Source organism: Phoca vitulina, unplaced genomic scaffold (assembly GCF_004348235.1).
Source record: "Phoca vitulina isolate PV1807 unplaced genomic scaffold, GSC_HSeal_1.0 scaffold1, whole genome shotgun sequence".
NCBI classification, from domain to species: Eukaryota; Metazoa; Chordata; class Mammalia; order Carnivora; family Phocidae; genus Phoca; species Phoca vitulina.
The window spans coordinates 46,947,421-46,969,950 of NW_022589704.1; the positions used below are offsets into that span (position 1 = coordinate 46,947,421).

Here is a 22,530-nt window from a genome sequence, read left to right on the forward strand (position 1 = left end):
ACAGAGAGAGAGATAACGAGAGCAGGAACACAAGCAGGGGGAGTGGGAGAGCGAGAAGCAGGCTTCCTGCCGAGCAGGGAGCCCGATGTGGGACTCCATCCCAGGACCCTGGGATCATGACCTGAGCCGAAGGCAGACGCTTAACGACTGAGCCACCCAGGCGCCCTAAGATTCAGATTTAAAAATCAATTTACCTGAGGTAGAAATGAAATTAGGGCCCAGTTTACCTGACTTGTTCATACTATTATCTTAGTCTAATGCTTTAAAATCCATTTGTATTTGCAGATAACAAAAGAAACACGGTACTAATATTTGAAAATAAAATGACAAAAAGGTGCTAGCACAAATTTGTCACTTATAAATTATGTCCATTTAAAATGTATCACCCTAATTTTTCAGGGAACTCAATGACAAAGACCCTCAGCTCAGTTTTCTGGTGGATTTGTTTACACTCTTTCATAGTAATCAAACTGTAGCATGTACTATGGTTAACACCATGGATCTCCACAAATGATGGTTAAGTAGTATTTAGTTCTGTAAGTGATATTTAATTAGGCTGATATCTATCAATTGGGGAATTACTCTGTCCTACAGCATTACCTATAGCCTCTTTTTAAAGTCAAATTCATAGTTTACTAAATTCATAGTAGTACTGTCAGTATTCTACATAGTTCCGTAACCAGTTAAGAGAATCCTTTAAATGTCTGTGCCTTCTGTGGTAACTATAAGAGATAATATTTAGTTAAAATCCTCAAACTATAAATTCTAAGAAAATATTCATATAAAACCTTAAAGAAAAAAGGACCATATTTGGATTTTAATGTATGATGGTCTTTATTTACAACTTTATTGGCAAAAAAGAAGAGGGAAACATTTAAAACAGTTTAACACAGGGCATTGCAGCTGATTCTGTCAGGTTAAAGAAGATTCCTTTTAAATGTCCATCTAATTGTCCAAAGATATACAATACTGAATCTGCATACGCAGTTTCCTTTATGAAATACAGTGCTCATATTTTAGTTTAGGCAGTCTTTGAAACATATAAATACAAAGGAAATGAAATCACTCATTAAAACTGCATTAAATGAAGGGTATTTTAAATTTAAATTTATGTTGTTCTTATAATACATGCCCAATGAAAATCAAAAGCTGGAAAAGCAGTTACACTTCCTACTTGAATGGACAGTTACAACAATCATTTTCTGCAATGACCATTATATTTTCAATTTATCATGAACTACTCTGAACTTACTATGAGATGTAGCCAAAGTCAGAAGACAAGACGTAGGGAGAATATTCCTTTTTTGGAGGAGAGGAAGCCCTCCAGAATCAGCATGGGAAATAAACTCCTGTTGAAGAATTCTAGGTGGAAAAAAATTACTGTAGTCAATTTCAACTCATGCTGAGCTGGCTTAATTTTTTCAGACTTGTTTGGTGTCATTCTTCTAAATCAAGTGTGTTTAATTCTTCTTCTAGTTCATCCAAATCTTCCCCAGTAAAAAGATTTTCATCAACAGGAACAGCATCGATGGCTCCATTTTCCTGTCCCTCCCCTTCGTTGTCCTCTTCCAAATCACTTCTTTCACCATTTTCAGCCCTACCTCCAGAAGCTTCACTTAATTTGTTTTCTAAAAATAAACATTGAAATCAGTAAGGCCGAGAAACAGAAAACACTATTCGATTAGCAACTAACAGTCACAGATACTACATTTTTCCTTTTTCCATGAAAGCCTTCCTTCCCTAAGGTTACTCCAACAAGAACTGATCTTTTTCTAAGCTTAAGAAAGCTTAAGCTATACCTATACCTAGGTGCAAGTATGTCTTGCACTACAGACATTTGATTGCTTAACGGTTTATACATTTGAAAGCAAGATTTATCTTATTCAATTCTGTTTCCTACATGACCTAGCAATTAGGTTTTTAAACAGTCAACTTCCACATAGTATTTTGAATAAATGATTATGGAATCAAAAAGTGTTTATTAGCAGCTACTTAGCTTTTGATCTGGGGAACAGTAGTTAAATCACACTAGTAATGCTGCAAATAGATATGAATCCAAAAACATTTCATCTTATCAAATTGTGAAAAAAGAACCTAGGGCTATGCAGCTACTTTTCTTTACAAGCTAGAAAGGATTGAGAAAACAAAAACGCTGTCTTTTCATGTTCAAAGACACTAATACTTACACAAAGACAATTTTTAATAGCCTAATTTAGATTTTAGCTATTTTAAATACTTTTGATGACAAAAGTCTTGGGGGATTATAGACTCTGAAGTACTTGCAATTCTGCCTACTGTCACCAAAGTCCTACTTCTAAAAGGAGCAAATCCAGTCTTCAGATTGGCATTAAGACAATAGTCTGACAGTACTCAGATCTCAAGAGGGCAAGCCAGTTTTTCATGTTATAACTTGCATTCCTTTATTGTAAAAATAAGGTTAGTTTCTGCTCTCTCAAACTTTGCCTTGATTATATTCTACCTTTTTATCTCATACTAACCAGGCCAAACGTTCACTTCTCTTTAAACTCTTCAGTCAAGGCACCATTAGACATAAATTTTATCAACAAGCCTCACTACCCAGGCTTTCCCCCATTCTCACTCTTAACTAAACTCATTATTTGTATTTCCAGATCTTGTTTCTTTTTTTTTTAAAGATTTTATTTATTTATTTGAGAGAGAGTTAGAGAGAATGAGAGACAGAGAGCATGAGAGGGAGGAGGGTCAGAGGGAGAAGCAGACTCCCTACTGAGCAGGAAGCCCGATGCGATGCGGGACTCGATCCAAGGACTCCAGGATCATGACCCAAGCCCAAGGCAGTCGCCCAACCAACTGAGCCACCTAGGTGCCCCCAGATCTTGTTTCTATAACTAATATCCTTTCATCTTCCATTTTTCTTCTTCTCCCAGATCTTTCTTCCCTGGCGTACAAGCCCTTCCCATGACCATGTCTCCCCCTCAAACAAAGTTTGGAAGAGTGACTTATTTTTCTCCTCATTCCTCTTATCATTGCAGTCCTGATGAAAACTGGCTCCCTAATTCCTACAACTCCTTTCTTATTGCAACTAAAGAATTATTTGCAGCTCTCATCCTACTTAATTTTTCTGAAACTCTTCTTTATTTTTGTTTGTCCTTCTCAGTGTCTTTCCCAAGCTTTCTCTCTTTTGACTACTCTGATGTTTGCAGTGTATTCTACAGTGTTCTCGTGATAAGTATTGTGCCTGGGTGAGTTCATTCACTCTGAGCTACCAATGAAAATGACTTTCAAAAGTTTCCCTCCTGTGAATGTCTACACAGTATCCTATACAATGCCACTTTTGATAATTAAAATATCTCAAAATCATGAGGTTCCAAACTGATTAACTACATCTCCAAATTCATTTTTGTCCCCTTCTACTTTCAGTTAATGGCTTCCATATCCACCTAGCCACCCATTCTACAGCTTCCACGACTCACTACTTCTATATACAGCCAAGCCACACATATTTATGTTACCGATCTGGTACCTGCAGACCTCAGTTTGCCAGTCTGGTCTAACTGTCCCCCCTCCCTCTTTAGACAGCTTTCTAGTTCTTAGAATCACACAAAGGTTAGCATACTTACCATCCTTTTCTGAAGTGTATGTGCTGAATCTTTCAAGACTGGCTACAGTAATACCTGTCTCATCTACATCTCTTGGGATATACAGGCTTAAATCTATGTCATTTACACTCACTGAATCATCAACCTTTAAAAATATAGAAAAGAAAGTTGTTACCTATGAGAACAGTTTTCATAACTTACCTTTACCTCTGACATTTATCTTAGTGAAACAAAATTATTACTAATGCCAAGTGAAAACAGTAACTGACAACTGCCAAAATTCACTCCTTTTCCTAAACTTCTTGGGGGAAAAAAATAGCAATGCCGTATTTCAAGTTTCTTCCTCTGACATAAAGAATATGACGTTTTTATTTTCAAGTCAAAGACAGAGGCTGGAATTTTATACTATAGAAAAAATGAATAATCAGCTATGTTTGCCTGTAACTAAGTGATTCTGCTGTTGTCTCCTGCTCCCTACTCTGTACTTTTTTCCCCTACTCTGTACTTTTTTAGTCTCTGTCCCATTTTTTCAGTATAAAATATTTTTAAAAATCGTTTTCCTTTTAGAGGGAGAATAAAACACATACTTTTTAGCTAATACATATAAGCATTTAACTCTACCCCAATCACTGTTCTTTCTTTATAAAGAACTATAATTTTATTAACTCATTTAATTCTCACAAGTGGCCTGCATGTAGGGATTATCATTGTATCTTTATTACAGATGAGGGTAGAGACCTACAGTATAGGTGATTTCCCAGGTTACAGTCAGGATTTGAACCAAGGCCCCAGAGTTGGTACCCTTAATCATGCTACTCTATTGTTATTCTCTATTGTTTCTCTCCATCAACGTGAGGGAATGAGGTGCCAAAGCTGCTTCTTACCTCATCACCACCTGTTCCCTGGGTGTAACGGGTATCATCTGCTTCCTCATCATCATCATCAACCAGTTCAGGACGAAATTCAAACACCTCACGACCACTAATCTATTCAGATACACAAATATATCAACTCAGGGTAAAATTAAAATATTTCTTGGTCACTGATTTCAGACATAAACATGATTAAATTACAATAAATTCTTGCAAGACACAGAAATTATAAAATGAAAAAAAGAATAAAGAATCTCTTCAGGTGAGTTTGGGACGTACCACTAATGCTTTTCCTGCCTTGAAGTCTGCTTTCCTTCTTTCCATATCTTGCTCAAGTTTATCAATCTTTTCTTGTCTTTTTCTTTTCTTCCATGCAAGAAAAGATTCTAGAGTGATTTTGGTAACATTTGGACCTAGGGCCGAACGCTGTAAAGACAAAAGAGTTGGGTTTTTTCCCCCAAATCACCTATAACAACATTTAATAGTTTTCTCTTAATGCAATTAAGTCCTTGCCTATAACTGTTAAGACATCAAATTCAGAATAAACAGATTTATTTTCATTTTATATAGCAATGAGCAGAATGAGTATTCAGAAATACAAACATTTCTAAACACAGTAAAATACATTATTCTGAGCTGGATTTCTTTTCAAAACTGAAGGTGACTAAAACCTGTCATAAAGAGAAATAGTTTTAACAGAAGTCAATTGCTGAAGACAAAAAATACGAAAAGCACCATGACAATATCCAAGTTTCACTGGTGTTCCTCAGGAAATGAGGAAAAAAACTAGGCAAAAACACCATCTGCTCCTCAGAGCCAATAATCAAGTAATAAATGTATGGAGAAATAATACTTGCTGAACATCTGCCAGGTATTCAGTATTAAATGCTGTGTACACATACGCTAACACACTGATCTCCACAAATAAGCAAACAGAAAGAGATGGGAAATTTATCAAGGTTAACAGCTAATATGTGGCAGAAGCAGGATACAAACAATCCCAAATATACCTGACTCCAAAGTCTCTATTTTCTATTATAGCATAGTGCCTCCTATGAGACACTAAACAATACAGCCATTTAAAAATGAGCAAATGTATATAATCCCAACCTTAGACATTTACACAACATATTTAGACAATCCAAAGAAGGCAAAATGGATATAATTTGAAATATACAACCCTAAACCTAGTATTTCCAATAATTTCAACATTTTCTTGTCACTCCCAGGAGCCCCATCTACTATCTCATGGAGCAAACACCTTTTGTGCTGAACCAGAAATGAGGAGCAGAAGATTCTCTTCAATGAGACATATTCTCCTCCATCAACAGAGTGAGGGTTTTGAGCCCAGGGATGATGATAAAACATACAAATGGAAAACTGTAGGAATTATCTCCTTCAGTACATATTAATGATTAGTAAAATGGCTAAAAAATAAGACAACAGAAAAAACACCTAAACTTCAAGTTCAATCAATCTGAATATGATTTTAATGACCACATTAGTATATCAATCTTACGGAAAGAATTTGATAAACCAGTGGCATAAGAAATTGTTTCATAATCCTAAAATTAATGTCATGATGGGCTAGTGATTATGGTTAGGTTTACATTCTAGACGTACATGAATAACTAAAGAAAAAGGCAACTTTGGGAAAAGGTCACATTTTTTCCCCCTTTCATAATAACATGCTATTGCCCCCAAGTGGTAAATATTATAATTTCACAATAAATACTGCTTTAGTTTTATAGTAGGAAAAAATTATAGTTACCTCTCTTTCAATTAGATCTTCTAATGAAATTTCATCTTCTTTCTCTTCTTTTTTTTTATCTTTTTTCAATACAAATCCAGGAGGAAGTGCATGACGATACATGCAAATATCACCACCTCCAGGGCATACCCAAAACCAGCCGTATTTGTTGTTTTCAATAGCTTCAAGAAAATGCTTGCACACCTGTATAGGGAAAATATTATTCACAAGTAGTGGCTCAGTGTAGTCCATTTCCAAGGTAAATGCTTAAGTGTATGGAACAAGTACATTCTTATTTACATCCTTAGGCTATTCACTTTTCAGACCACCCTTTGTGCAGACATGTACATATAAATTAATCTTAAAATATATAATATGATGATAAATTCCCTTTAGAGAAGATCTATATAAAATTTCTATTTTCAACATTGTTCCAAATTCTGAATTACACAAAAGGACATGCCTTAGTTTTAGCCTTTTTTAGCCTTTGTACATGCAATCCAACCCTGATTTTTAAATAAGTGAAAAAATATGAATATGGTTATAAAAAACTAAAACCAATGATTTTGTTTTGATCTTTCCTTAAAAACTCATCACATGCAATAATGATACAAATACTATTTGAATTACCTGAAATTATAGGCAATTTCTCACATCTAAGAAGGGAGAAAGAAAGCAAGGTACAAAAGGAACACAAAGGATAATGACTTGGTGCAAAATAAAATTGTATTGAAGACTCAGGTAATAAACTTTAAAAATAAGAAGTAAAAATTAATAAACAATATTCTTTTCCTGAAAAATATACAACAGATATAAGTAAAACTAGTGTTTAAAAATTTTCTAGTGGGGCGCCTGGGTGGCTCAGTCGGTTAAGCGTCTGCCTTCGGCTCAGGTCATGATCCCAGGGTCCTGGGATCGAGCCCCGCATCGGGCTCCCTGCTCCGTGGGAAGCCTGCTTCTCCCTCTCCTGCTCCCCCTGCTTGTGTTCCCTCTCTTGCTGTGTCTCTCTCTGTCAAATAAATAAATAAAATCTTTAAAAATAAATAAATAAATAAATAAATAAAAATAAAAATAAAAATTGTCTAGCACACCAAGGTTTTTCACTCTAACTGCACTACAGGTAAATATGTGGACATGAATGCTGGGTCTGAGAAATAAGGTACAAATTTTTAAAAGTACATTTCCTGGAATACTAGAGCCACTGCCTATCCAAAACTCATTTTGCAATTCATAATGTGACAATATTTTCACCTTCTTGATTTAAAATCTCCCCATCATTAAAACAGAGTAGGTGTTTATCAATTCTCCCTCCTTTTACTTTGCACAAAAAAATAAAGAATTCTTGTCTGAATATGTGATTGTGTTCATCCATATTTGAGAGAAAGTAAAATCAAAGGCTTTTCAAAGCCTACTTTTGAATAGGAATCTAATTTTGTGTAACTTATACTTGCAAATTCCAAAACAAAGCTTGATGCACTTTATGAAAAGCTCCAATAATTTAATAATCCAGTAAAAAATAGCAGCAAATACCTTGCCACATAATTCTCCCTAATGATAAATATCACAGCAACTCAATTCAAGAAAAGGACATACTATTTGAGTTTTTGGTTTTTTCTTTTCCGCCTCACCGTGCTTCTTGTTCACTACTTCTTCCAGTTTTTTCTCATCCCAATTATCCATAGTATCTAAATAAAAAGAGATACGAAAACTAAATACTGTAATTTTATCTACTGTTCCCAAAACATATTGCGTATCTCCTTAGATAGGAAAGCTGTATCGTAAGACTTATGACCTAACACATTTTCCTTAAATGACACCAAAGATAGGAATAAATAGTGTTATGAAATTATTCACCAAAATCCCATGTAGTTTAGGGAAATGAGAAGGTAGTACTGGAAGAAAGCGTGAGACAAATCCAAAATAAGTAACTGGCTTTTATACATCCTCATTTACTTAATCAAAGGACATAATGGTGTCAATTCAGATTTTATGAAAAAGAATTTTTTTTTTTTTTTTACAAACAGCCTTCTTCCTAAGACCAAAATATTCTTCAAGTAGTAAATATCTTAGTAACAACCAAAAGATATTTTTAAGAAAATGTCTTAAAAAAATACCTTTTTCAAGTTCTTCATCTCTTGCATCAATGTAAACACTTCGCTTTTCACACTTTCTCTCCAGAGTCAAGTCATGAGAGAACTTACACTTATCTCCTTTAGTACACTGTCCTTGCTTAAAGAATGCACACACCACGGATTTGGGATCTGCACCTATGTCAAATGGCACATGGTATTTGTATTACAATCTGCCAGATCACAAAGTATAGCTTCTATCTGAGATATAATTACCACTGGTGAACTTGTTATTTTCCATTCACCAATGTGAAAGAAAAATACCACTTACAGGTGATTGTTAAGACATTTCTTTAAAGTTCCTTCTACAGCATTTTATATCTATTTTTATTTCTTTTATTCTTACCATTATTCCTTCCATCCTTACTCTTATTTCCAGGGACAAACCCATAGCTTATTCCATAGTAACTTGTCTAGTTTGAGTCAATGAGACAGAGGCAAAAGAGAAATATAAATATATATGGAAATATACTGCCAAGAGTTTGGAACTTACAATTTATAGAATCATAGGTTTGTCTTGGCTATCACCAAAGAAGAGATATTATAAATCAACTAGTAGACTGTCTAAATCCTTAATTTTGCCTTAAGTGGGGGGCTAGTGGCTGGAGTTATAGTTGTACAATCACATAGCTGAGCACATACATAGAAGAACCATAAGAGTCATCGATATAGTTTAATTTTGACTAAGGGATTATCATTTCCATAGCAGACACACTGGCTTATAATATGAAGAAAATATACATCAAAACAAATTGAGGATTTTTTAAATTGAAGTGTAGTTGACACACAATGTTACATTAGCTTCAGGTGTACAACATAGTGATTCTACATGTCTATGTGTTATTCTGTGCTCACCACAAGTGTAGCTGCTGTCTGTCACCATGCATTGCTATTACAATACCATTGACTATACTCCCTATGCTGTACCTTTTTTTATCCTCACGACTTATTCATTCCATAACTGGAAGCCTGTATCTCCCACTCCCTTTCATCCATTTGCCCATCCCAGGCCCCCAACTCCCTCCCCTCTGGCAAACCATCAGTTTATTCTCTGTATTTATGGGTCTGTTTGTGCTTTTGTGTATTCATAAAACAAATTAAAAGGTTTTTAAACATGAATTACATTTGATAAAAATAATACTTCTGACATTTAAAGTTTACCTTTACTTATTTTTTGGGCAGCAACTACAGGTTTGAACAGCTCATTTAGTTCTTGCAATTCTTTCTTCTTGTCATCTTTCTTCAATTTCTTTTCAGCTTCACTTTGTGCTACCTATAATATTCCCAGGTATAATATGTAAATTTGGTTTCATATAATAACATTGTTCTCATTATACAACAGTACATATAACATCACTAACATAACAAAAACGTTTGCACATTTATGTGTATATAGTCCGTACCTCTTAGTATCAGTGTTACAATGGCCTTTCAATATATATTAAATGGTGTGGTTAAACTATTAAATGAAACTGCGAAATCTTCTATCAGCTGACTTAAAAAAATTCATAGATGGTACCATGCCAAGTAAAAAGCATATTCAAAAGCTTATAGCAATAAGCATTTATTAAGCATTTGCTACATGCCCAGCACTTTTAGTAAACGGTTCTCACCTGGGATTTTCTTCTTATGACAACCACCCACTCCCCAGAAACATCAGGGTGCCTTTTGAAGATCAGAAATGCAAACATCCGGAAATGCGCAGTCCCACACAATAAAGAACTGTACCACCCAAAATACCTATTACCCTTGTGGAAAAACACTGAGCTAGGTCAATGTGGGAGATTAAAAAAACAAATATGACATAAGACATAGTTCCAGGCACACGATTTACATACCTAATATGATTAGAGGATTCATCCAAACATTTATATGTCAGGTCCTATGTTAGATGACAGGGAATACAAAGATGAAAAGATAAAGATGCTTATTTAAAGAAGCTCAGAATCTAGTGGGAAGACAGACATGTCAACAACTATAATATAATACATGGTTCTCTGGAAACAAGGAATGCCTATGAAAATTAGACTGAGCTAATACTTTATGGATGAATTTTTCTGATGGGTAAGAAAAAGCCAGCCAATGCAAAGATACAGGTACCAGAAGGAACAAGGTATGAGAAACATCAATGAAAAGTTTGGACTGTATCAGTAGGTGACAGGTAAAACTCCATGGCTTAAAGTAAGTCAATGACACAATCAGATTGTATTTTATAAAGATCACAATGGCAACTATATGAAAAATGAACTAGAAGGAGCCCAAGAACAGCAAGGAAAATTAAGAGGCTAATGCACTTGCTGTAGGCAAGAAAACACAAGAGCTTAAAATAGGCATTAGTAGCAAGGATGAAGAAAAGGGGTGCCGAACAGCTCTTAAGGAGGTAGAACTGATAGTACCAAGTGACTGCCTAGACATAAAGTATAAAAGACAGGGTGGGGTCTAGCATCATCCCATGCATGGTTAGTGCTGTTAGATAAGACAGGCATACAGGAGTAACAGGTTTCAGGGTAGAAGGTGGAGATGAGCTCAGTTTTAGACATACTGAGTACGAGATGCTTACAGAGCATCTGAATAGAGCTATTTAGAAGGCAAGTGGACAGGGATCTTGATACCTGGAGAGACAGTCTGCTTTAAAATAAAGATTTTAAAAATAGGTTACAGATAATAATTAAAACTTTGAGTGTGTATGAGATTACTCAAGAACAGCATAAAGAAGTGATTAAAAAAAAAAAAGTGAAAGAACAGAAGACAGTTCCTTGAAGAATACCAATATTAAATGAGCCAACACAACCTTAAAAAGCCCATAAAAGGGTCCAAGAAATATCAAAGATACAAGTAGAAATCCAGCACAAAAAAAGTACTTAAGGAAGGGGAAATTTTAGGAAGGGAATGGCCAAATGCTATAAGGTTAAAGACATCCCAGATCCTGACTTTGATCATATGGTAAATGTGTTTAAATGGAAAAATGGGAAAACATTTTTTAAAAAGAAAAATTTAAGTCATTTTATCTATAATAAAAATATCCTTTGCTCATTAGGCTCATCTCAAACATTTATGGGCCCAGAGCAAGGATACAACGGAAGCCCATAAACCATTTCTGTAAATACTTGTAAGTGAGAAATCAAACTAATGCTAACTAAATAAAATATGGTTTGTACCCCTACTTAACAAATATACCTTATAACCTGGAAGGATGGGTTCAAATTTAAAATGCTCAGGTCCATGCAGTTCCACACTGGAGCACAGCAGTAAAACAAGAGTCAACTCCTGGCTCCTCTTCCCACCCTGAGTTTCATCCCACCATGTGTGTGCATGAAGGGGTAAGGTGTGGGGAAGGATATGGTATGGATTCAGATCTGTCCATAGTCCTAGCACACACCCTTCTTTTTTGGTATATATGCTGTTGAAGTGAACACACAACCTTCCTTTGACTACTTCAGGCATATTGACAGTACAGTATACCCTAAGATAAATATAGGTAACATGACCTTTGCAGGCCCTGAAGTATTATGGAGAGGGATGGTACAAATTCCCTTAACCTCACTGACTCCTTGCCTGTGGGAGAGCTATGTCTGCAGGAGACATAGAGTAGGGTCATCCTCTACAACACAGGGCCTAGAGTGGGGTACCTATTGCCTGGCTCTAACAGCAGGACTGCTGCTCATTTTGCAGATAAAAGCCCAAGTACCCAAGAAATTATCAAAAATTATAATACTGAATGTACCATCAATCCTAACCACCACCACCACCACCACCACCACCAATTTTATGGCTTTCTCGGGTCTATGAAATATAAAATTACCAGTCAATATACTTCCCACTAGAAGAAAAAATAGGGAGAGGAGAACAGAATTGAAAAAAGGAGTAAGGGAAGAAAAGTAAATTCTTTTCACACACCTATATTCACAAGAAGATTCACATTATCTTCTCATTTAACCACCACAGGTACCTTACAAGGGTAATTGCCTTTCCATTGTATAGATAAGCGTCACTAAATAATTTAAGTTCATGTAACAAATAAGATGACTCCAAGATCTGAGCATATATTTTTATTAAACCAGGCTACTAAATTAGCAGCATGGAAGATCAATAGTTTTTGGCTCCAGAATCAAGCTGGGTGTAAGGAAAGAAAAATGTTGGAGGCACTAATCTGTAGACAATATGTATGAGAGAAGTTTGTTTCAGATTGGGGTCACAAATATATGTTCTGATATTCTCAGATGAAAAAAAGTATTTCCAAAAGTTAAGGAAAAGGACAGAGTGGCAAAAAAAGTACTTTTTAAAATAAAGATACATGTATGTAAAATCTTAAACTCAAGAAAGTGAAAGATCTAAAGAACATGAAGAAAAGGAGCTAACTTTTTTGAACGCATTGCCAATGGGTAAAATAATTTCAAAATTCATATGGAAGGATAAATACCTAAGAAGAGCCAAGAAAAATATAAAAGAAGTAACATTTGAGGGAAAGAACTTCCCTTAATAGCTAACAAAATATGTTACTAGGCCACTATAATCAAAATCAATGGGATACTGGTTTAGGGACATACAATAAATAGAACAGAAAAGAGAATCCAGGAATAGATCCTAACATATTTGAGACTACTAAATGTCAACAGTGGTATTTCAATTCGGTGGGATAAATGATGCTGGTATAAGTGGCTATTCATGTGAAAGAAAATTAACTTAGTGACATATAAATTTATGACAAATTATAGACTATAAAAATAAAACAGAAATCTAGGAAAAACACACATAATCTAGTGGTGCAGGAGACTTTTTAACTATATTTAAAAAAACCTAGACAAATCTGACAATACAAGAAATAAAAATTGTACAGCAAATAAAACAGAAACATCACAAATTATCTGTAATGCACACAAAGGTGTCTCTCATAAACTAACAAGAAAAAGACAACCAGAAAAGCAAAGGATATGAATACACAAGTCAGAGAAGTATAAACCCAGACAGCCAACAACCATATGAAAAGATACTCAAAACAAAACAAAACTAAACAAAAGAAAAAAAAAAAAGATATTCAAACTCACTAGTAGTGAGGGAAACAAAGTAAAAAATGAGATCTCAATTTATACTTACCAGATTGAAAAACATTAAAAAGAACTTTAGTACCTATAACTCATGCACTGCAAATGAAAATGTGAAGGATTACAATCTCTACAGAAACTAATCTAATTTATTACAATTAGAGATCCAGGGCGCCTGGGTGGATCAGTTGGTTAAGCATCAGACTCTTGATTTCCACTCAGGTAATGATCTCAGAGTCAGGAGATCGAGCCCTGCGTTAGCTCCGAGCTAACTGGATTCTCCCCTCCCCTCCCAACTGGCGCTCTCACACACTCTCTCTTTAAAAAACAAATAAATAAAAAAGAAATCCGTTTCCCTTGATCTAGAAATGTGTCACAATTTATGCCAGAGATAAAAGCAAAAATGCCTGTTAAGAACCCATGTACAAGGACATTTCTTGTAGAATTGTTCTAATGTCAGAAAGCTAGAAATGAAGTGTCACTTATACTGAAATGGATGGATATAGTATATCCACATTGTAGATAGTATGAAGCCATCAGAATAAACTAGAGCTATATCAAAATGGCTTGGAGGAATATCTAAGATATAATGCTGAGTAACAAAAGCAAGATGCAGAAAAGTTTTAGAGTAGGATTCCATTTTGAAATACAATTACCGGGCGCCTGGGTGGCCCAGTTGGTTAAGCGACTGCCTTCAGCTCAGGTCATGATCCTGGAGTCCCGGGATCGAGTCCCGCATCGGGCTCCCTGCTCGGCGGGGAGTCTGCTTCTCCCTCTGACCCTCCCCCCTCTCATGCTCTCTCTCTCTCATTCTCTCTCTCAAATAAATAAATAAAATCTTTAAAAAAAAAAGAAATACAATTACCATACCAAATACTTCTATCTGTAACAGATGCCTTATTACATCCATATGAAGAAAATGCAGAAATTTTAAGTTATTTACCTGACGTGGATTTTGCTGACCAAACTTAACCTGATGAGTGACAGCCTTAATAAACTTCTGTTGCTTTGCTCCTTTCTTATTCTTTAGACCAAAAGTTTTGTCCTGAATGAAAAAGAGTATAGAAATATCTTAGCAATTTATATTAATTTCTTATCTATTTTTTTAGTCATATCCAAAAATCACTCTTTCATTTACTTACTGGTAAGAAAACTATTCTTTCTTATGCTATGTAAACATGCAAAACACTAAAACATCAAGTCAAGCCAACATATGACCCAGATCCTTTACAATTAAATACATACTTACAACTATTGTTACTAAACCTGTTACTCTATGATGCTTTTTCCAAAGTGTTTCAGAATATAAATTCTACAGGATGTGCAAAGTTGTAATACAGGACAAGATGACCTACAGTCAAGTAAGTTTAGGTAAATGCTTGGCTAACATTGTTTTTAATTCTTAAGCATAAGATATCTTAGAGTCTTTATTAGAAGGGATGGAGTATTATAGCAATTCTAAATCTTTTTTTACTTCAGAATGCATTCTTCTTAGAGTACCCTAAGGGATTATGTACTATCAAACACATTTTGGGGAATACTGCATAAGATACAGTACTGCACTGTTTTTTTGTAAGAGAATTATCTTCTCAAAACAATTAAAAAAATTTTTTTAAGATTTATTTAAGGGTGCCTGGGTGGCTCAGTCAGTTGGGCTCTGTTGTGCTACTGAGCCAGTTACCAATTTATCCATACACTATCAATCTTTGTAGACTGAGGTTCAAATACATGTTTAATTTTATCCTTTTTAAAAATTTATTTTTTTTAGTAAGCTCCATGCCCAATAGTAAGCTACTCATGACCTCATGATCAAGAGTTGCATGCTTGGGGCACCTGGGTGACTCAGCTGGTTAAGCATCTGCCTTCGGCTCAGGTCATGATACCAGGGTCCTGGGATCGAGTCCCACATCAGGCCTTGCTCAGCGGGGAGCCTACTTCTCCCTCTGCCTGCTGTTCCCCCTGATTGTGCGCTTGCTCGCTCTCTCTCTGACAAATAAATAAAATCGAAAAAAAAAAAAAGTTGCATGCTCTACCAACTGAGCCAACTAGCTGCCCCTAGATGTTTAATTTTAAAATGGGAGTTTGCATCTTTCTCATTCTCTTGTTTATGGGTGGGTCTGAGAAAGGAAGAAGAGGCAAAAAGGTCTATACTTTCGAAAGGAACCTGAGACCTCTGAAAAGAATTTAGTCTGAAATAAACTGACTATTTTAAAGCCTTAATTTTGGTATTATTTCTGAGGGAAAGGGACAAGGTAATAGGAAGAAAGTGTTATAGCTACAGAATACCTATGTGGACCCATTGGAAATGAAAAACAGTATTGATATTAGTATTTGAAAACATCCAACATGACATAACTTTACAGAATCTCAAAATCAATAAAATGGATCTTTCAATTTTCTTAACACTTGCAAAGTTGAAGACAGTTTTAGTTCTAGAAGGTTCTCACTGGGTAGTATCTTTTTATTCATTCATCACATCTATGTCCATTCATATACCAAAATTTCACTTTCTCCTATTTAAATTTCTATCCTCATGTTTTAATATCCCATATTTTAAAATTCTACATGAATTTTCTATAATCTACACATGTAAAAAAAGTAGGATGTACATACATGTTGAACTTGAGTTTTTTATGGCTGGTGTCCCTTGTTTTTATAGGTAAGAGAGTTTAACATTCAATTCAGTAAGAAGAAAGGATGGTCAAGTATAATGTGATATATGAAGAGAAATGAGCCCATGCAGCAACCGGGTGTGAAATGCCACTTTCCTTTTACAAAAAGTGCATTCTCATGGGAGGCGGGGGAGATGGAAAATCCTAGATAAAAATATCAAGATCAAAGTGCAACAGCATCTACATAAGCCTTGCCAGAGAAGAGCGTAACTAGGGTTCAAACCATGCCCCATAGGTTAACCACAGAGAATAAGCAAATATGAAAAAACAAGGCCAAATAGCAAGGTAGATACTGACATGAAGATTTAGGAAAGAAAAAAGTGCTCTAAGGGGACTTGGCTAGCAAGAAAAAAAGTACTCATGACAACAGCTTCTGATAGAGGTATATAAGCTCCAGATCCCAGAAGAAAAACAGTTTTTCAGGTTTAATTACACTGCTTTAGCACATAATTAACCAGCCTAAAAGAGATAATGAATGAATTGTGTTTTTAAAGTCTCTAATTAGGTTAGAGCTCAGAAATTATTTTTTCCACAGAGACAGGGGACACATCTATTCAGCATTCGTGAAACCTAAACTCAATATATATTTTATTGAATCCTCTTAACAATCTTATGATATATTATCTCACTCTCTAAATGTTACATTGAAGCTGAGAAATGTTCAACAATTCTTCTGAAGTCAGACTGTATACTGTAATGATTTAAGAGTACAAGCTCTGGAGTCAGACCGCCGAAGTTCTAAGCTCAAACAAAACTGAGCAAATTACCTTCTTTGCCAGTTTTCTTATTTGTAAAGTGGGTCTCACTCTAACCTTTCAGGATCGTTGTGAAAGTTAAAAGAGTTACTACAAAGATGTAGCAGAACACACTGGTTAACAATAAGGGGTCTACAGCCACACTTCCTGGGTTTGAATCGTGGTTCTGCCAATGGCCAGTTTAGTAACCTTGGGCAAGTTATTTAACCTCTGTGCCTGTTTCCTCAATTATAAAAAGGGTGATGATACTTATCTCACTGAGAGAATTAAAGAAGCTGCATAAATTTATCACTTGTACATGGCTTGTTTTCTCTCCTTTCTCCAACAAACTGATAATTATGTCTGGATCACTAAGTGTTAACTATTAAGTGACACAGATGATATTTGAACCAAGGTATATTTGACTCCAGGCAAAGTCTTTGTTCTTTCCACCAGGAAAAACTATTTTCCAGAGAAACCTAGTTAGGTTACTGTGCAGGTTGGTACACAAAAAGCTTTCTGAAAACCACATTGTTGATCTGGGATACCAACAACAGCTGTTGAAAATAGGATGTTTTACAATTTGGAATACTTCAAAAGGGCTTTCTCCCTTTTTCTTGAATTTAGGACAAACACTTACGTGAAGATTAACCTGGATTTGGGGGTGGGGAGATATGAGACAGGAAGACTGGAGGTTACAATCAAACCCAAATCGTGCTTAAAATAAAACTGGGAAATAGTAGTCCTCATTGGATCAATAAGGTCCCAAAGGTTAGGTTATAAGGAAGGAATAATGTGTGTGTGTGTATGTTTCAGATTTGGGAAACTGAATACAAAGGAGTTTAGAAAACACGTTTTTTTTTTTAAAGGATGGCTCCCTGAAGCTCCAAGAGCCCTAACATTCAGTGAACTCCAGACTTCACTTAAAACTGACCCTTTCGGGATGCCTGGGTGGCTCAGTCGGTTGGGTGTCTGCCTTCGGCTCAGGTCATGATCTCAGGGTCTTGGGATCGAGTCCCACATCGGGCTCCCTGCTCACCAGGGAGTCTGTTTCTCCCTCTCCCTCTGTCTCTTCCCCCTGCTCATGCTCTCTCTCTCAAATAAATAAATAAAATCTTTAAAAAGAAAAGAAAAAAACCAAAAAACAACAACAACAAAAAACTGACCCTTTCTTTCCCTTCCCATCCCATTAAGTAATCATGCTTCTTTTTACAGCCAGCCTCCACTCCTTAAATAAGATGTCTGAGAAAAAAAAAGAGGGAGGGGGGATTGGGAGAGCAGGTCAATACTGAATAGTACTCCAGGACAACCAGAGACTACCTTTTGGGAAACTAGGGTAAGCAGAAGCTAAGCACTGTTTTATTTCGTTAGTCGTGTCTGCCTCCCCCCGTCCACCACATGCACTATCTCATGTATTTTTGTTCTCCACTCATGCAATGGATGTTCTACAGCTGGTTAATCTAACTTCAAGTAATCAACAATTGACCTTAACTAAAGTTTTTCATTGGCAACCAATCATCTCTCTTTCTCCATCCTTTACACATCTGGATTCCACCTCTATAGGTGTCTTATTACCATTTCCTTGCTGCTACAAGTCCTTAGCTGGACATCCTTATTTGCACGTCCTACAACCCAAGGATTGTTTCTCTTTCCATAATCAAATCTATTTCTCAAAGTTGACTTCAGTTTATTAAATGTTAGCTATAAGAAAGCAAATGGTATATGCCACTTGGGACAATTGCATGAATGTCTAAGAGAACCATAACATCTTTTGATATACTCATTTCAGAAAGAAAATACCTATTAATCCAAATCAATTAATAAATTTTGGAAGGTTTAAAGAGGGAAAGAAAAAATGTAGGCAACAGAAAGAAATTATTTCAAGTGACAGAAAGTAAACCCTATACTAACAGCACAGATCAGTCTGGTTATTTCCACTAACTAGTTCTTTTTTTTATAATAAATAATAGCAGCTGCCATTTATTAACTATATATATGTCAAGTATCTTATATATGTCATCTCATTTAACCCACAGCTCTGTAATATAGGAATTAGCTCCATTTTGCTGATAAGAAGTACATCAGTCTTTGCTCCCAGCTCCTCAATCAATTTTCATCTTAACCCCATGCACTAGCCATCAAGACATGCTAGGGTTTTGGGGAAGTAAAAAAAAAAAAAAAAAAAAGCCACCTACAATATTTAACAAAGAGGAATATATTGTTTCCTAACCAGGCTGAGTAACAGAATTTCCTCTATAAATCTCATTTCACCCAAATGATAAAACTTAACATTAAATTCATAGTATTGTTGTACCTCTACGAGCAAATATCCATGCAAGACACTTGAGTCTACAAAACCTTACTACCATAAAAAAAAAAAAGATGCCCATCATATATAATAAATGGGGGGGGGGCAGGCTAATATCACCACTCTGTTAGGGTATTTTTAGTCAGTTAAAGAATGCAGCTCTTATTTTGCATTTTTCTTAGGCTAAGTTTTCATTAATGAATCTAAGATTGCTTTCTCTTTACCTTAAGAATAACTGTGTACAAGATGAATGAAGCCATTATATACCTACACTTTTAGTTGATAAACACTATCAATGACTTTCATGTACAATTCCTTAAAAGTCATACTCCTACCAATTAAAAAATAAAATAACTGCATATAGTTAAAGTTCAATAATACAGGAGATATATTTTGTCAGATAACATTTAATTTCATGTCTCTAAGGAAATTTCACTTTGTATCATGTTAATTCAATCTTAGTAAAGGAAACTGACAAGTAAAATGTGATCCCTAAAATGTAAATCTCTGGTTTACATAGCACTGAATGCTATGACATCACCATTCCCAGAGATCTACTTAAGTGCCAGTAGTCCAGATTGTTCAAAAAGGTGACAGTAGACACACATGTGAGGAAGACAGTAATTTGCTTTTAAAGTTCTGGCTATGCTGCTTCATCACAGTTTTAAATAGTACAAATTGACAATAAGAATACAGGTTCTTGGGATGGGGGACCTGACTGCCTCAGTCAGTTAAGCACAGGACTCTTGACCTCAGCTCAGGCCTTGATTTCAGGGTCATGAGGTCAAGCCTCAAGTTGGGCTCCAAGTAGGGAGGGAGGGAGGAAGGGAGGGAGGAAGGAAGGAAAGAAAAGAAAATTAAGAAAAGGAAAAAAAGAATACAGGTTCTGCTTCAGAGTTGGAACTTGGCAAACATTACTAGAATTCTTTATAAGCATATTAAACCAGCAGACTTTAAAAATTATGTAAAAATCGACAAAGACAAGTTCTGATTAGGTTTATACTATGAAGCCCTGAGGGCTTTCATTGCTGTTTTTCAAGGCTGTAAATATCAAATACTAAAAACAGTAATCATTTAGGTATGCCTGGGTGGCTCAGTCAGTTAAGCGTCTGCCTTCGTCTCAGGTCACGATCTCAGGATCCTGGGATCAAGCCCCTCATCTCCTTGCTCAGCGAAGAGCCTGCTTCTCCCTCTGTCTGCCGCTCCCCCTGCTTGTGTCCTCGCTCTCTCTCTGACAAATAAATAAAATCTTTGAAAAACAAAACCAGTAATCATTTATAAATAAACTCATTTCAAAACACCCAACATGCATTTTGGTGGAGTTCTAATAAAAAGCGACAATTCCACAAAGGCTGTCCATTATTCAGGTATACCAGAAGCAGGAAAACGGTCATGGCTTTTTCCAATTACATCCAAAGAAAAGGAAGAACTGTTTAAAAGTCACTGATGATGGTTCACTCTCAGGAAACTCACTGGTGCAGTCATTGGAAGGCAAATATAAAACATTCAAGAACGTCAAAAGTGTTCCTCGGCCATGAAGAGCTATAGGCTCAATGCACTAATTGAATATATACCAAATTCGGGTACGGCACTTAACACAGCTAATGACACTGAAACAATCTCTTTTAAAGCAGAGTCAATGTAATTCACAATGTATATTTATCAAGAACTACGTACAAAACGGTGAGCTGCGACCTTAAAGAAATCTCCACTCTCTATGGAACTTGTAATGGATCGAAAAAGCCACGAAGTGGTAATTTGTTGACTCGAAAGAACTACTCCTCCTAAGCGATGGGTAAAAATGGAACACAAAGGCTCGTCACGAGCCGACCCCCCAGAAAGAATCTGGCCTGAGCCCATTCAGCGTACTTTTTAAAAACACCAATCTAGAAATGTCTTCAATTTTAAGTACTAGCGAAGGTCAAAACCCTGAAGCGGGCAGGGGAGCGGGGGGGGGTGCCCTTTCCCACCTGGGTGGGTGAAGGCGGGCATGTGGGCGGAGAAGCAAAGGCTGGGCACGGGGGCGCCAGCAGCGTCACTATAGCAATGAGGGGCAGGGAGCGTCATCACGGGGCTGGGGAAAGGGCAGTGGGCCACAGAGCCAGAGGGGGACACGTCGTCCCGGAAGACGCGAGCAGGAGCCGTGGAGCGGGGAACCAGGAGGCTGCTTCCCTGAAGGCTCGCAGCATGAGTGGGGGAGGGGGTGGGTACTCACTTCAATAATCTTCTCCTTCTTTTTCTGCTCCGCCTTTTTGCTGCCCCCGGCCTGAGCCTGTTTCTTGGGGGGCATTGCGGAGACAGGTGGCACCGGCCAGACTTGAGCGCAGCTGGACACCGTCAGGGTATCTGGCCCTGCGGCAGGAAGAAGAGGACACGGGCCTCCGTCGCCGCCGCACCGCACGGAAAGCGAGGCACTCACTCGCCGCCGAAACGGGGCCTTTGCGACAGGTCGGTGCCGCAGAGCATTGTGGGTAGCGAGGAGCGGCGCCCGGAAGCGGAGCTGCGCGTGCGCTTCTGCGGCGGCCGACCAGGAGGGGGCAGGGTAGGGACGTGGGAAAATGACTTGGCATCACTTGTGATGTCGCTCATCCACCAGGTCCTTTCTAGGTTGTGTCAGGCCTCAGGATCAATGAGGCGAGTTGGTTGGCGCTCGTTGCGCTTTGGACCACCCTTCACGTTCTTTTTTGCTGAGAATGGGCGATTCTTTTGTCCTGTGTGCTCGGTTAATGTTTGCACTTACCATCCCCATCCTGAATGATCTCGAGCAGCCGCCGCAACTCAGGGCTGCTTGGAGGGTCACGGTACTCAGTTAACTTTCTTCTCATGCACGGATGGAACAGGGCTGGTGAAAACAGCATGCTTCGGGTTCCTGCGAAGCTTTATTAAGACATGGAAAAAGTTTCATTTGAAGGACGCCAGGGGTGGCTGCCCAGAGAAGGGGGAACTTGAACTCTTATGATGTACAATACTTATTTTCAGATTTTAGGAAAGTGTCTGGATGATTCCCAAAAACCCATTTATAATGTGTTATTATTACCCCTAGTTTGGGGGTGGAGAGTACAACTCAACAACTTTCATAAAGTTCTTGAAAGTCTGAAAACTACTTAGCACATTACACACATTATTTCATTTAGTTATCACAAGGACTTTGAGGTAGGAATTGTTACTATTTGCGTTTTATAGATGAAGCACAGAGAGAAAGAAACATGCCCAAGGTTATGTTAAAGGCTGAGCCAGGGATTTCAACTTTGGCAGTCTCATTCCTATCTACATTCCTATCACTAATATTACAAAAGTCTAAATTCCTATCACTAATATTACAATAATGGTCCTGCTTATAAAAGAATGTGAATGAATGGTTGGCACCTGTTAATATTTCTACAAACCAAAGTACTATTTTTTAAAAAAAATGTAAAGCTTTGCTGTTATTTTTGTTCCATGATTG

At 36.8% G+C, this 22,530-nt stretch overlaps 1 protein-coding gene across 1 annotated transcript; it reads right to left on the bottom strand.

Moving 5' to 3' along the window:
* Window positions 1-809: 809 nt before the first annotated feature.
* ZC3H15 (zinc finger CCCH-type containing 15) lies at window positions 810-21,878 on the bottom strand. The gene is made up of 10 exons (XM_032406580.1): window positions 21,301-21,878; window positions 14,315-14,416; window positions 9,491-9,602; window positions 8,315-8,467; window positions 7,794-7,885; window positions 6,222-6,404; window positions 4,730-4,876; window positions 4,463-4,564; window positions 3,600-3,723; window positions 810-1,628 (listed from the first exon to the last, which is right to left on the bottom strand). Exons 1-10 carry the CDS (start codon window positions 21,373-21,375, stop codon window positions 1,438-1,440), a joined length of 1,281 nt encoding a protein of 426 aa, XP_032262471.1. The 5' UTR covers window positions 21,376-21,878; the 3' UTR covers window positions 810-1,437.
* Between the last annotated feature and the right edge of the window lie 652 nt (window positions 21,879-22,530).